Source organism: Perissodus microlepis, chromosome 4 (genome assembly GCF_051167445.1).
Source record: "Perissodus microlepis isolate ML-2025 ecotype Zambia chromosome 4, ASM5116744v1, whole genome shotgun sequence".
Taxonomy (NCBI): Eukaryota; Metazoa; Chordata; class Actinopteri; order Cichliformes; family Cichlidae; genus Perissodus; species Perissodus microlepis.
The window spans coordinates 17,878,638-17,895,391 of NC_140464.1; the positions used below are offsets into that span (position 1 = coordinate 17,878,638).

Below are 16,754 nucleotides of genomic sequence, written 5' to 3' on the forward strand. Positions count from 1 at the left end.
CCGCATTTTGGCACAAAGACAAACTGACTCGGCTACATCCAGCTCGGTGTATGCACGTATAAAAAAAAAAACATACTCTTCTCTCTCTCTCTCAGAGAGGCCCTGAGATAGTCCATTCTGTGTAGGTTGAGAGCTTAATATAAAAATAATGTTTGATTGACTGTGGTGGCCTATGTGGTGGCCTCCATTAATAACTGTATTAGTGGACAACAATAGGGCTCGTCTGCAGGGAATGGAAGTTGAGAGAGGGGGAGAGGAGAGAGCTGAAATTAATTACTGCCTCTATCTGACTGTCACTGGCTCGGCTATTATCAGTCCTCTCTTATGCCCGTACTCTCTCTCTCTCTCTCACCGTGCATGTGTCAACTTCCTCTAGTGGCTCCTTTAGTCCCTGTGCAATGCATTACTGGTGTTTCACTATTCTCTAAAAAAAGCACTTTCTTAGTGTTTAATATAGCACATTATAGATTGCATTAGTTGCACCAAAAATCCAAGTTCAACTGAGCTGTCTGCTCTGTATAGGACGTAAATATCAGCTTTGTAGATGAATACAAAAGATGAACACTGTAGCTCTAATTCTAAAAATACTAGACTGTGCAAAAATCTTGAGCCATCCTTCATCTGTTTATATTTCACCTCTATTCCTTAACACAGAGTGGACTCATTTGTTTAAGAAGTCTTCAGGAATAGTTCTACAGGCTTCTTGAAAGACATTCAGAACTCGTCTTTGGATGTTGACTGCATTTTGTTCTGGTTTCTGTCAAGATGATCCCACATCTGGAATCTGAAAAGGCCAATCCAGGCCCAATAGTGTTCCATTGTGTGTTTTTCTCTATGTTTTTCTGTGTGTTTGGGATCATTGTCATGTGCTCAATCAGATGCTTTCCAGGTGGTATTACATGATGGATCAAATCCAGTGGTAGTTTCTGTGTTCATAATTGAAAATTTCAACACCACTGGATGAAATATAGCAAACCATGACAGAGCCTCCTCCGTACTTTACAGAACATGTATCTGGCTGCAGATGCTCACTGTTGTACCCCACTCTTTTGATCTGACAATTAAAAAAATCTAATTTGGATTCTTAATCCACAAGTCATTTGTTCTGATGTAACTGCAATACCTCAGCCTTTTCTCCCTGTTTCCCTTCCTTAAGAATAGCTTTTTGAAAGCCATTTCTGATGAGACTTCAGTAAACAGTAGATGGATCAGCTAAAATACCAGATGTATGTCTTAGGTCCTGTATCAGGTATTTGCTGGATTCCCCCCCCATTTCTTAAGGCCAGGACTTTCAGATACTGATCATCTGCTGCTGTAGAAGTTTTAGTTTTTTTTTTACTCAAGCCAATTCTTCTTTGTTCTTCACTTGTCTGGTTTCCTCAGATTTTTTAAGAATAAAGTGCACACCATGTTGAAATAGTCCATTTACTATTTACTTTGTTGATTACTTTGTTGGTGCAAAAAAACTATTTTATGACTGTTAAACTTTGGCAACTAAAGAAATGGGAAAAAAATACGTGAGAAAAAATTTAAAATTAGCTTTTTGTCTGTTATATGTAGACACTGCTTCATCTGCTTGAGTTAGGTGTCTTTTTATGTTTGAATGATTCATATGTACATACAAAAAAGAAACAAAAAAGAAAAACATACCTCTGAAAATGGTGAGGTACAAAGACTCGACTTGGGATGTCTCAAGATTTTTGATTAGTACTGTAGCAGTATTACTAGCAGTAATATTACAGCAATTTATGTGACAATGTTTGCACAGACACACACACACTCATCCTGGTACGAACAATCACACACTCAAACCCCAGGACCCGTGCTCTGAAGATATTACATCGCACTGCCAGATCCTTCACTGCATCGCTTGTGAGAAAGAGAAGCAGAGAGAAAGACAGAGAGAGACAGGATGCTGCCAGTTTATTCTCCCTGGTCTGCATTAAGTTCCTTCGTCAGCCAACGCTGAACTAAAAATGGCTCCGTGCAGCCAAGTTTAGCTCTACAAAGGTGAAATTCCTCATGGCAGCCGGTGAGTCATCTTTATGTGTGTGTTTCTGCGTGGAAATCTCAGACTATCATTAATGATTTCATAATGAAAGCGTGCGTCTCTGCTGACTGCGAGGAGAAATGAGGGACCCTTCCACTCGTTCTCTCACAAACACACACACATTAGATGTAGGCAGTGAAATTATGATTTCCAAAGCGTAACCTGTGCACATATGTATGCAAGCTCACATAGTCTCAAATGAGCATTGAAAGGTTAATAAAGCTTAAATGAAAAAAAGCTTCAGTGAATAAGTGATTAACATTTTTCACCTCTCCTCGCTGACTGCATTGGCTACAGAGAAGAAGGCGAAAAACCTTCATACACAAAATCTACATGATATCACTTGAGTTGTTTAGCTTGATTTTGGGAAATGCCTTTAATTTCTCCCTAATGGTTTAACACTTCTATTACTCAGCTTATTCAAACAATTGGCTTTGTGCAACACTCCTGCTAAGTCACTGCTTAGCATCTCTTTCTTCTTTTCCTTTTATCTGTTTGTGTAAATGTTTAACCTTCCAGGCCCTCGCTTCCATTTTTCAAAATCTCTTAAAGAAAAAGAACAAAAGTTCTAACAACTTGTACAAAGAGATCGACTGATTGAGTGCACTCAAGCAATGCGGGCTGTCAGTGAATTTTTACTAAAAAAGAAATCAAGCAATGATTCTCTCCTCTCTCACTGACATCAGAACCATTTAAACAGAAATTACTGACATTGTTTATCACTTTTGTATTCTTGCAGCTTGCTCGTCAAATATGTAATTTTCCCTGCATGAACTAATCCATTGACACCGTGTAGAGAGAAGCAAACTGACAGACAGCCAGAGAGACAGAAATATCGCAGTAATAATATATAATAAGTCCTTTCATGTGCACTGTCTGCTCGTAGTCTGAGCTGTACCTGTGTATTTTTATTTACCTGCGTAATTCCCACATACTCAGCCCTGAGGAAGCCTCCATCAAAAAATGATAGCAGCTCTTACAGCGGACTATATAAAGCGTGCATACAATAACAACTCTGTTTCTAAAAAGAAACATTTAAGACTTTTGTGCAATCAAAAATGGCACAAAGAAAACAAAAAACATGTTGAAACTGAGATTTTTTTTCAAAGACGCTCATTTTAAAGTAAATTTAAGCAACATGTGGGCAGGTTTTTATCATCCCTTCCTCACAAGTTGCATTTTCATGTCTTCCTTCATAAAGAATTTCATCAGTTCACAACCTCTTTGTCATATTCTTTGTTTCATAATAAGAATTTTTCAATGAGTTTCAGGTCTGGACTGTAAAAGGCCAGTTTAGCATTAATGCTGCCTCCACATATTTTTAGTTACCTGTGTGTTACGCCCCTCTGCAGCCCCTAATCTCTTTGTAGTGGAAGTGCAAGAGTGTTCAGCTGTTGCTAATTGACCACACCTAGTCAGGTGTGGATAAAGGAATACCTGAGGCAGAATCATGTTTACATGCTTTTTCTTTGCATGAGGTTTTAACTACAGTTTTACAGTGAGAAACTAGGTTTACCAGCAGTGCTTTTCAGCATTTCTTTGGGCCAAAATGTTTTGTTGTTGAGCTGACGAGATGGTGATAGCAACTCAGATAATCAACAGGCTACAAAGCTAAAAGAAAATCGACACCAACTGTGTCATTATGGACTAAAATCTCTGAGGAAATTTTCCAACACCTTATTGAATTGATGTCACAAAGAATTAAGGCAGTTCTGAAGGCAAAAAGGAGAGTCTAATCAGGTACTAGTAAAATGTAACTACTAACCAGGCCAGTCTTTTTTACCCAGTTTCACCATTTGATATATTTTCTTTGTACCAGATTCAATTAAATTCAAGTTTTAAAAGATTTACAAACTATTAAATTTGTTTATTATTTTCCTTTTACACAGCGTCTAAAAAGAAGGTTGTACTTCATCTGTGTCAGACTTTCTGACGTTTGTATGTATTCAACAGTGTCTTATAGTACTATTTATATTGTTCTTGCAATAAGCGGTGACCACTTGGGTTTTAGACAGAGTGGACACTGCAGAAAGGAGCAAATATTTGGGCATCTTCTCTTTATCGCTATGAGAGACGCAGAACTATCAGAGTACTACTGCAGATTGAGAACATCAGCAAGTCTCCTTATGAGGCTCGACACTGATGCTAAAAAAACTAAAAGTCATAGATATCTCATCCTTACTTTCAGGCACAAACACACACGCATGCTTATTCAATCAAACACACAAAAATGCCTTTCACACTCCCACCAAGCAAAAAGATCCTCACGTACTTTCTTTGTTCTCTCTCTCCCTCTCTTTCTCTCTCTCTCACACACACACACACACACACACTCGCAGACAGACTCACTTGTGCTGGTGAGTACATAGTCTGGCTGGAGTCACTGGAGTTATATGGTCCCTGGTGCGCAGCAGTGACTGCGTGTCGCAGCTTTCTCACTCCTTCTCCTTTCTCTCCTCGGGCACTTCCTCTGTCTCTTCCTCCCGCTGTGCCTCCAGGCCTCGATCCAGCAACGACTAGTCCTTTATCCACCCCCCCACCCCCGCAACCGGGGGCGCCCATGCAACAGAGGGTGCCCTGGGCCAGCTCCAGCTCAATTTCTGCATCCATCTCCGCCTCCTCTTGGGCCTCCTTGTTGGAGTCGTCCAGGTGCTTCATCAGCACGGCCACCACCACGTTGATGAGCACGAACTGGGCGGTGAGCACGAAGGAGACAAAGTACATGGGCGAGATAAACTGAAGGCTTGGATTGCAGGCATAGTCCACATCAGTGCCGTGGTCTGGTGGGCACTCCCGCAATGTATCCTGGTCAGACAGAGGATGAGGAGAGAGGTTGGTCAAGGGTAGTTTTGGGTGAAAGGGAGCAAAACAGATAAGATATCACGAATGTCACTTTTTGGTTAAGAGCTTCTTCTTGAATATTTGGAAAGTGGTGGAGATGATGAGAAGAAGTCTCGAGTCAAAATTTAACAGTCGTCATGTATTGATGCGAGCTCAGCCCTGAAGCAACTTAATCATTCACAACAAAAAGTAATTTTACAGCTAGAATTATCTTTCTCATGCTACAAGGCTCTTTGTAGTCATGCATGCTTGTATTATCTTCATACACTTACTTCTGTGCAAAATAACAAGGGGACGATATTTTTACTTTTGTCTTTTGAAAAGTTATTAGTGGTTTTCCAGTCTGGTTAACACGCGCACAGCGGAGTTCAGGCAGAGAAGAGCCAAAGTGACAAGTGTTTTCTGGAGGAAGTACACATATCTCACCCAGGCTGTGACCACACATAACAATTTTAGCCCTCTGAGCTGAAGCTGGTCTTTTCTGTCTAATTTGCTTTGACATTTACAGACCCTGTGCCCCTTCACAAAGCTCCCATCATTTCTGCATCCTTTTCCATCTTCTTTGCTTAAATATTTCCATTTTCTCCTCATCCGAGCCTCCGTTTTCAAACGCACTCTCTCCCTGTTTTGCATTTTTGCTGTAATCCCACACCCACAGCCCCTCACCCCCTGGAGAAGAGAAAGCATAATAACTGGTCAGTTCTCTTAACCCCTTTCCTTTCCTCTCATCTTCCCTCTTATTACAGTCGGCTAGTGCCTCCTTTTTCTCCCTGCTGCACTCTCCCTCATTATTTCCTCCTCTCTATTGTCACTGCATGACTAATTACTGCTTTCCTTTCCACTAAAGCAGAGCAGGTCTAACCTCTCTCACAGCCCAGGTAGCAAGTTGATGGATAAAATGGCTAAGATTTACTCTGAGGGGCACCATCTGTGGCCCGCTGTCCTGCTTCATGGCCCGCTATCATCCACACTGCCTGCATCGAGTGTGTGCCTAATGGTCCACACCCGACACGCACCAGCATAATCTCTGATTCCCGTGCAGCCTCGGAGCGTGGAGGAGACGTGATTATTCCTGGTGGAAGTGGATGTGATTTCAGAGGAAATTGGTGGGTTTTTTGTTGTTTTTTTTTACATGTGCACGAGGCAGTCATCTCCTTCCATCAGTAGGGAAATGTGTGCTTCCTGTGCTGAGCTAACACATTTCCTTTTCATTGCTGTCATTAGAGAGAAGGCCAGGATGGTTGACAGTTTACCATTAAAGAGTCTATTTTTAAATAGTGTTTTCTCTCAATCACAGTTAAAAATATACTTGCACGTTTACCCTGTAGCATCAGACTGAAGCCTTTCACATGCACTCAATCTAGTAAATAAGACTGACTCAAATATGTCTTCATACTATTGGTTTGTACCTTCATAATGCCATTCCAGTTGTCACCCGTTGAGACTTGAAACAATGTAAGAAAGGCCATGCCAAAGTTTTCAAAGGTAGCGTGACGACTCATACCCTCACATGGGTAATCTTCATTGCAAACTGAGAATAAGAGCGAGAAGGATCAAGAGAAGAAGAAGTTAAAAGAGGGGTGAGAGGAAAATGGCAAGCAAAATCTCTCCAATTAAGTCCATCCTGAATAGATAATGTCTGTTATTGAATCGATAGCAGTGTGACCAAACACTATCTGATTCTGAGAGCACAAAATATTTAGCTGCTATCTCAAGGCAGTCTTTAGGATGTTATATGAACTCACCTAGTTCTCCAAAAAGCTCTACTCCTAAGGCGGCGTAGATGAAAAACAGCAGCATGAAGAGCAGGCCCAGGTTACCCACCTACAACGGGCACACACAGAAGGAAAAACGTATTATTGCGTGTTTGTCATAAATTCATAAAGAGTATTTTAATATCTGCAGGAACTTTGTAGATGGCATTATGGTGTCAGTGTCTAATGCACAAGTTACAGTCCTTTTAGTGAAAAACAAAAGCGTATTCTAAACACTAATATATGCGCATAACAAAATGCACTCACCAGACACTTCATTAAGTGCAATTGTTTAACTGACTGTTATTGCAAATATCTAATCAGCCAATAACATTGCAGATTTTGAATGTGGCATGATTGGCCCGACAGACTGGGCTGAGTATTTTGAAAAACTGCTGATCTAGTGGGATTTTCCACACACAGCCAGAAAATATCCAGCGAGCTGCAGTTCACTGGGTAAAAAAGCGTTGTTGATGCCAGAGGTCAGAGGAGATCAGGCACACAGGCAACGGTAACTCAAATAACAACTCGTTATAACCAAGTTATGCAGAAGAGCATCTGCAAATGCACAGCATGTTAAACTTTGAAGAAGATGGGCAACAGCAACAGAAGAGCACACTGGTTCCATTCCTGTCAGCTAAGAACAGAAAACTGAGGCTACAACAGAAGATTGTAAAAACTTGGCCTGGCCTGATGAGTCTTACTTTCTGCTGCATTATTTGAATGGTAGGTCAGAATTTGTTATACCATCATGAAAGCATGGATCCAGCCTGCCTTGTATGAACAGTTCAGGCTGGAGGTTGTGGTGTAGGAATGATTTTTTTGGCATGTTTTGCCCCCCTTTGTATTAACTGATCATCTTTTAAACACTACACTCTACTGGGTTACTGTTACTGACTGTGTCCAACCCTTTATGACCACCATGTACTCATTTTCTGATGGCTGCTTCCAGCAGGATAGTACATCATGCCACAAAGCTCAAATAATCACCTCACTCTGGGATGTGGTGGAATGGAAGATTCACATTACTAATGGGTAGCAATTGCACAATACGGTTATGTTAATATAGACCAAACTCTTACAGGAATGCTTCCAGCACCTCGTTGAAGCCATGCATGAAGAATTAAGGCAGTTCTACTACTTGCGAAGTGTAACTAATGAAGTGGCCCATGAGTGTTTTTCTTATGACTAGAAATAAATCGATCACTGCTTCGTCTGCATCCATAAAATGTGTTATTGCAAAGTAAAACACAAATTGATGATAATATAGTACGTGTATTATTACAGTCACACATTATGTCAATTCTAATGATTTTTGTTCCTGCTTTTGAAAAGGTCTCATACAGTACAATTTCATTTTTACAAGATTTCCAGTATCTATAGTGCTTCGGAAGAAAACTCCTTTTCATTATATTTTATCATTATCAAATCACTGAGTGATGGATATGCACGAACCTAATCCAATATTCCAACTTGTTCTGTCATGCTCCTCTTACCCTTCTTGGTTCTGTAAACAGACTTTGACACGACTAAAGCCACAATGCTTCTGTGAATTTTTCAGCTTGGGCTTTTGGGACTTGGCCTGGATCCATGCCACAAAACAGCCTTCTGTTGCTTCACCCTAATAGTGATGATGTTGTATGGTTAAAAAATTTCTAATCCTATTAAAGAGATACAAAAACTAGCCTCCTATTCACTACCTTTAATGCTCTGCAAGCAGCACTGTTCCACTGAAAATGAGGGAATATTCAATGTGTGCCTCAGTACTCAGTGCACAGAGACTTTTCAAGGAAACTATACTTGTGATTTGCTGCCAGTTCAGCTGAAGAACACTGCACCAACACTACGGCGGCTAGGGCAGAATTTGTTCAGAGGAAATTACACATCAGCTGTTGTGCAAGTGAAGTTTATAAAGAAAATTACATTGTGGTGCTTTGCCAGGCTTTTTTTTTGGCTCTGTTTGAGGCAGGATCTATAATGATGCCATGCTGAAGAGGAAAATAATAGTGAAAAAGAGAACTTTGATGGTAATGTCTGGTTTAGTCGGAGAGCTCTCAGTAAATGGAAGCCAAGTCAAACATTTCTGATTTATTTTTGCTGTCAATGAATTTCAGACAAGGACAAATCTAGTGGAATACATTAAAAGTAACTCTTTCATGCTCAGGGTTTAAATATGCTCAGAGTTTGTCTTTGTTACTATATCTCATGAAAATGATTTCAAAAAGTGTTAAAAATGATAATGACATACCATATAATACCTGATGTACTTTATCTGCTAAGCCAACAGCATTAATTAAAAGAGATTTAAAATGTAAAATGTAGGGAAAAGTACAGAGAACCATGAATATACTACCAAACTTTCACATGAACTCTTTACTCTGCTGCCCTCTGGAAGGAGGCCCTGAATCAGGGGGGAAGGGGTGAAGACACCTTGTCCGACCAACAATCATAAGCTCATGTATTTTGTTCTCTTACACAAACTTGTCTCCAAACACAAATTATTCGCCAAGCGGTAGAGAAACTTTAAAAAGTGCAACAGAAACTTGAAGCAGAGAAAATTTTGAAATATGTTGGTTTCAGGATAAGGCAGAGCTTTTAATTTGAAGGCGACCTTTGCCCTTTTGTAGTTTGCATCACACCTTTTTAAGTTTCACTACAGCCTGCAGGGTAAAATGAGCAGTGTTTGTAGACAAGTGGTGTCTTGCATGCAATCTACTGGCGACAGCAGCAACCTGCTAGTGACCAAAGCATCACCAAAGGTTTTTGGTGCAGCGCCCTCTTTGCAAATTTCACTCACTTTTAATTTCACTTGCAATCACTTGCTACCCAGTTAGGGAAACAGCCATTTTTCCCTAGCCCCTTAGACTTGCCTCACATGTAATATGAATTATATTACAGTTAAACCCTCCCAGTCCTCCTTTGGACTGAAAATAATGGAAGTAAATGCATCACAACAGGGGAACGTGTCTACACAGTTTGCATCTCTGTGTTACTCTTCCTGGATTCCTCAGCCAATCAATAATGATGAACTAACAATAAAGTTTTGCTAGTCTAGTATTAAGACTAATAATCTGTTTGGTGAAAATTATTGACTTTAATCTATACTTATAAAATAACATGGACTACTTTGCTATTTCTTTAGACTATATTTTGCAAAGATGAGAAAGATGGAGCTATCTTTTATTATTTTAATGATTTAATTTGGCAGCAAACACGCATATTAACTGCTCCTTTTCAAAACTTGATTGTATTCTTAAGGGAAAGTGGCTTTCTAAATGATTTCTACAGTTTCCACAGGCATTTCTGGAGTTTTGTCAGCCATTTCCAGACAAAAAAATAAATACACATCTGGCTCGGCTTTAGCGCTAACGTGGCATAAACTGTTAGTGACAGGTTGCAGCCGTTTTGCATCAGTTAAGGAGGAAAGATTAACAGAGAACGCTTCAGGGTAAATGACTTTGTCTCATTGCCTATTTGTAAAGACAAGCCATGAAAATGCATTTCTTAACATGTCACTGAGCTATTAAGCTTACACACCCTTTCAGTGTATGGATCCCTCATTACATCTCCATGTCTTGTCATGATCTATTAACGGCAGAAACCGACTGTGTAACTTGTGGAGTGCTGAAATGATGTTTTATCTCATAAATTATTATTGTAGCAGCCATCTGTCGCCATGTGCCACGGTAGCATAATTCATATTCTGTGCCCTCCTATGGCATTATCAAGCGTTTGCCTCTTCAGCTGAATCCTTAAGCCTTTGTTGAAATGTCAATAATCTCTTCAATGTCCTATGTGATGAAAAGCTGGCAGCTAGCCATTTCATTTTCACTGTGAAATATAGCGTAGTATCACCTGAGGTTAAATCTCTCACCAGGTATAATGCAGTCACTCTCACTGTTTCAATACCTCACACGCACACACACACACACACACACACACATGTGCGCACACACATACACAGACCTCCTGGAACTGTTTAATTAGCCCTAGTTTTAATTACCTCCCCTGTTGCCCTTGGGATAGAGTGAAGGGCTCAGTGTTAATGAGAGCGGGATCAATAGAAAAGAAAGACAAGGAATCTGTTCTCCCTCACCTCTGCCTGCCCTCCTTTCAACACGCCACCTGTTTCTCTGTGCTTGCTTCATCTTAGTTTTGATGGTCAATGGATCAAACTGTCTGTATGTGTGTATATATTTGTATATGTGTGTGTTTGTGTGTGTCCTACATAAGGTACTACACGTCTTTATTTTATTCATTTATTTTTGGAAAACCTGTTGGTCTGGACCATTTGTTCTAAAAATGTTTTCTGTCATGCCGCACTTTTCAAAGCTGAAAAACGATCCATAGCTCACACCCCATTATTTTATCATTAACAATTAAAAGGATTCATGATGAATTTGAAGAGACTCAAGGTTAGAACAATAGCATCTGCACACTAACGGTTTATTTTCTCTCCTATCCATAAATTATGTTAATTTAACTTAGCGTCACTCCGTACATTTCCCCTGGTGCTCCCCAACACACCTGCAGTAGCTCCACGCCCCTCCAGTGGTGCCTGCCCCACAGTTTAAGAACCACTGTTTAAAACACAATGACTAAAAGGAGACACATAGGCCTGCAAATTTTGTGGGTATTTATTTTTTTCCTGTAAGGTACAAAGAAAAGATAATCCTTACCAAATTTATAATACGATAAAAAAAGGGATAGTTGAATAATAGAACATCCATCTGTTGAATATTAAATAAAGAAGTAAAAAAAAGATGTAAAAAGGCAAAATTTACCCACTACAAAATACGACCTGTACCCTGAAAAGTACAGCATATTTACGACGTCAGACGAGAAATATTATTTCCTAGTGTCCTATAAAAACCTGACTTTTTGCGCTCATTATTCTAGCATACCTACCTTTAAGTACTTGTAGTTAAATATAATTACATTAGAATTTCATTTAATTTGAGGGGAATTATGCCCTTACTGTGGACCATATTATAAAGTTACTGAAATGCGAGAGTGGCCTCTATCTTCTCATTTAATTTTCCAAAATTCTGAAATTATTGTTTCACTTTTTGCTGGAAAAATTCTGACAGTTTTGATGGAGTTAAAAAGGAGTGCTCCAAAAAATGACACCAGCACACACCAAGAACATTAACCAATAAGTGTTGAGACACTGGGGGAGATGGCATGCAAACAGAAACATCATACATACTTTCTACAACATGTTTGATGTGCTGTTTCACACTTCATGTTCTAATGAGTACAGTTATTCTAGAAAAAACAAACAGAAATAGACAGGCAGCTGAATATTAGGTACCCTGGAACAGTGAGAGACGGCCTGGGCACTGTTTGACTCTGTGGACAATTCACCGCTAAATGAACTAAAGACTAGTTTACAAGCTGTTTCTAACACACTGCGGTCTCAGTGGGAATCTGGGAACTCTCCGTGGTGCTGAAAGTGAAAACAAGCAAAAACCTGCCTGTGTGTATATGTACGTAGATGCATATGTGTGTTCCAGGCTCCCAGTGTGTGTGGTAAATGAGTCATCCATTAGAGTTGCCTACAGGCCAACAAAGAAAGAGAAGAGGGGCTAGTACCCCCCTTGGCTATTGACTGAGACTGGCCAACTTTCTCTTGGGGGACTGTGGAGTGAGTGTGCGTGCGTGTGTGTGTCTGAGCAGAGAAAGAGAAAGACTAAGTGTTTTTCACCTGAGGCAGGGCTTGGACTACTGTATCCAACAGGGCTCTCATTCCTGTTGCCATTTTCAGCAGCTTCAGCACTGAGAGAGACAGAGAGAGGGTGGGAATTTAGAAGGAAGTCCCTCAGGTTCAATTACATGCTACATGTACAGTGATCTGTGGAAACATCAGTTCATGATTTTGCCTTGTAAAACGAATGCATTCAAGCCTTTTCCTGCATATTAACAAAGGAAAATCTCTGGGAGTGTGGTGACAACATTTCTACTAGTATTTCCTTTAAAGTTGGGTTTAATTTAATCAAGCTTAAATTCATTTTTGTTTATCAAATGTCCAAAAATCCATAAACTTCTGTTAACTTAAGTAAGAAATCCTTTTAATACGACAGAATATTAGGGCCACATTAAGAAAAAATAGAAGATTTATATCATTTTTTTCATTAATATTGTTCATTTTGAGAATAAAGAGAAAATGTCAAGATTAAATCCAGGATGAGTTAGTGAAACACTTTGATCAGCTTTCTTGTAATACAACACATTCCCTCTGTACTGCACGAGGGTGTAACCATCGATATCCTTGCATCGGTCCACTGCCAGTTTTTTCCTTTGTGTGGGTTTTTCTTCTGACCAGTTGTAGCTTTCTCCATCATCTCGTCCTCTGTCCTAATGCTTAACAATTATCACCAAACTGTGTTCATGTGCTAAAAGGGAAATCATTTCTGAAGTACAATTTCACTAACTCATCTAGACAATTTTGTAGAGGGTAGAACAGCTGGGTCAGTTGTTTGCCTTGAAACAACGACTTTAATCTCCACATTTTGACTTTTTTCCCTTAAAATTTAGAGTTTAATGTTAAAATTTTGAACCAGTATGTGAGCTGAAATGGTTATATCAAAATATAACTGTAACCACCCCACACACACACAAAAAAAAACATGTATGTGATTATTTGTCACAGCATATTTACCTCTTGCTATCCTCAGTACTCTCATGATCCTGATGATGGTGGGGTTGATAGGCAGAGCAGCACTGATCTCAATCTCTTCCAGCGTGATGCCCATCAGTGACAGGAGCACTATGGCCAGATCCAACTGGTTCCACCTAGTACAAGTTCACACGTTCACTCTCATGTGGTGGAGTAAAAAAAAAGCATTGCACTAAACTCGAAATACAGAGAGTGACTACAAAACACAGACGCTCTGGTTCACTGGGGGAGTAAATAAGTCATACTTGTTAAAACTGCTGCAGACTCAAATAGGCTGTTCACCAAGTTCTTTAAGGAGGCATCTACACATTAATCTCCTTTGAGATTTACACATTGCTGACAGTGATGCTACAGTTCCTCAGACCCAAGAGTCCTTAAAGACATCATGTGCGGCAAGGCATCTTGTCAGACAATTTAATTTTAAGGCTTGAGGACAGATGGGAAACAGATGGTGCCACAATTTGAAGAAAACCATTGCCAGCGCAACATCTGACTTAAAGGTGCGGTACGCCGTTCTAATCCAATACACTTTTTGTCAAATTCAGCTAATATTTCCTCTGGGTCTGCTCGTTGTTGTTGGTGGTGTGTGTGTGTGTGTGTGTGTGTGTGCATTAAAAAAGTGTTTGCACACAGCCCTGGTTCTGCAAATTGGGAAAAAAGTAAATCCCACGGATCAAACCACACAGCAAAACAACAAATCTATGAATTTAGTGAGTAGACATTTGGGAGCAGATTTTTTTTTAGAATGTCTCCCTTAAATTTAAAGGCATTTTATTTATTCTGATGAAACTGCACCACATTTGCAAGGCTTCCAACTTTTCAAGTCCAAAAACAGCCCCCGCGCTTCCAACAGACTGTCCAACCAAATGTGGGCAACAACTGATTGAATTTGTTTAGGTTCAGGACTGTGTGAGTGTTTATGAGAGACGGTAAATACAATGTAAGATCACAGCGAGGCACCCAGCGCGGTGAAACATTTAGATTGGAAATCTGGAAAACAAGACGGCAACAACTTGTGAAAAGGTTTAATTAAAGTTGCGCTTTGCTTTTCTGTTATCGACACTGTTAAGCTCAGATTTCTCTCCACTTAACTACCTGTCTTCAACTGTAAGACCTTGTCATGTGCCGTGTGTTTTACCTGCTACTCCACTGACCCAGTTCTAAAGCTGGCCCAAGAGTCACCCCAGCGTATACCGTAAATCACACTATGCACAATGACTGCTCGCGGCTGTTGCTGACACTACATAAAAAGAGACAAATTGCCAGCTGATCATTGCATGATAAATTCTCTCTATATCCGCCCATCTCTTTCTCATTTCATCATTCATTTGTCCCCTCCATTTTTTTGTCTTTGATCACTGCAGCTTCCATCTTCTATATATTATCTGTCTTTTTTCTGCATCTCTCTCTCCGTCTTCCACCTTATCTCTTTTACAAACCATTTTTTTTGCTATTCTTTTCCCGCTGTCTGCTCTCTCTTCGGTAACTGAAATAGGTCAATGACATTAAACTACCATCAGTATAATATGAGCTCCCAAATCTGGTTCTGCCTAAATTAGTCACTGCATAGCTCTCAAAAGACATCAGTGTCATCGTTGTGCAGTAACAGATGAGGCTGTAAATAGAGAAGCGCTGAGGTGATTTTCCTATAAAAGTCAAACAAAGGTGAGTACAGTAAGATGGAGAGATTTTCAGTGTATTCGTTTCACATCCACACAATTGACAGGCACATTTCATTTGGTGGTGAGATTGTTCTTTTACAGCTTCATATTTTTATGGATTATACCACATTAGCTTTACTTGGTTCATAGTTTAAAATGCTCCCTTTTTATCTTACATTTAGTCTTTCTCCTGCCCTCAGTTCATTCTTTCCTTGTTATTTTAGCTTCTCCCCCTTTAAGGACCACTTAACTGATTGGCTGCCATTTGTCAACAGAAGATCATATTAAATATGAGCATTCGAGAGCAACTGTACTTAAAATTGATCTCCAGTATTTTACCTGCAGTACTGGTAGTGTCCCAGTGTGTTGCAGTGTGTTTGAAATCATGTCATGCTGAAAAATGAAGCTGTTGCCAGTCAGATGCTTTCTAGATGGAATTGCATGGTGGTTTAAAATCACACAGTACTTTTTGTGTTCATAATTTCATTAATTTTGATGAGATTCGTCAGTACTACTCGTTCAAATACAGCTCCAATCCCTGACAGAGCCTCCGCCGTGTTTAAGGGATGGCTGTAGGCTCTCACTGTTGTACCTCTCCTGTCCTGACCTCCAAAAAACAAACCAAAAGTGTCACATTTGGATTCATCACTCCATCAGACCTGTTACAACTTAATTCCAGTCCAATTCTTGTGCAGTCTGCCATACCTCAGCCTTTTCTCCCTGTTTCCCTTCCCAAAGAAGGCTTCTTGACTGCCAGGCTTCCACTGAGAGCATTTCTGATGAAGCTTCAGTGAACAGTAGATGGATCGGCTGAAGGGCTAGATGCATCTCTTGTGTCCTGTGTCAGGTCTTTGGTGGTCTTTTCCCCTATTTCTTTGACTTGAATTTCATGACTTTCAGACACTGTTCTGCTGCTGATAGTGTTTTTAAGGACAGACTGCACACTACACCAAAATATCCCACAAAATACGTCCTTTTTTAGTTAATAGCTCTTTGTGAATCACCCTGGTGGTGCAAAACTACAAGTTCATTCCAGTCAAATTGTGTTGTCTTTTTTAATTTTTGTAAATTCAACTAAAGAAATGGCAGCAGATTACATGCTTATGTGATAGGCTTCTATAGCCTATCAAGTCCACTAAAGATACAATCTACAATCAGTTCTTTGCTATACACGAGGGCTGGCTCAAGACATTTGCATAGTACTGTAATTATTATATTATTATGCACCTTAAAATAAGCCTTTTAACTGTAAGCAATTTAAGGTTTATATTTGCACAGTATAGCTTGATGGAATAAGGGCATGACAGAGGGCTTAAAAGAAACAAAGTAGGAAAAACAAACCTCTTTATTATTTAAAGCTTTCTTAACTTCCAGCTAAGCAGACTGAGGTACTATGCTCTTTATACTACTTAAGACATTATAGACAGAACCCACAATGTGTGCTAAGTGTCATATTTGTAGTGCTTATTATTTAGTAGACTTGACAACAGAATGTTTTAACGCCAGCGCAAATATTTCAGCACATTCATAATCCTAGATGCCGTCAAAGCTGCTATTCCACTTATAATGATCAAAGCAAATGGCAGATTTATTTAGCCAATACACTTTGAACCAAATAACTGTTTATTGTATCTATTTATATTATATGTTAACTTGAGAGATTATAGCATGTGCCAAAAGCCCTAATAGTTGACTTAATGTTTTTTTTTCTGTTGCTTTTTTCTTTTTATCATCATATATGTGATAAATGGTTTAGCTGAACAGACAGT

At 39.6% G+C, this 16,754-nt stretch overlaps 1 protein-coding gene across 5 annotated transcripts in view; it reads right to left on the minus strand.

Moving 5' to 3' along the window:
* The window catches only part of cacna1ia (calcium voltage-gated channel subunit alpha1 Ia), a 192,740-nt gene that overhangs the window by 13,848 nt on the left and 162,138 nt on the right, over positions 1–16,754 (minus strand). For all 5 annotated transcript variants that reach the window (XM_084926243.1, XM_084926242.1, XM_084926241.1 and 2 more), the window contains exons 28-32: positions 13,307–13,440; positions 12,353–12,423; positions 6,637–6,715; positions 6,301–6,422; positions 4,400–4,855 (exon numbers count right to left, since the gene is read on the minus strand). In XM_084926243.1, coding sequence (XP_084782369.1) covers positions 4,400–4,855; positions 6,301–6,422; positions 6,637–6,715; positions 12,353–12,423; positions 13,307–13,440 — 862 coding nt within the window. The remainder of the gene's footprint in view (positions 1–4,399; positions 4,856–6,300; positions 6,423–6,636; positions 6,716–12,352; positions 12,424–13,306; positions 13,441–16,754) is intronic.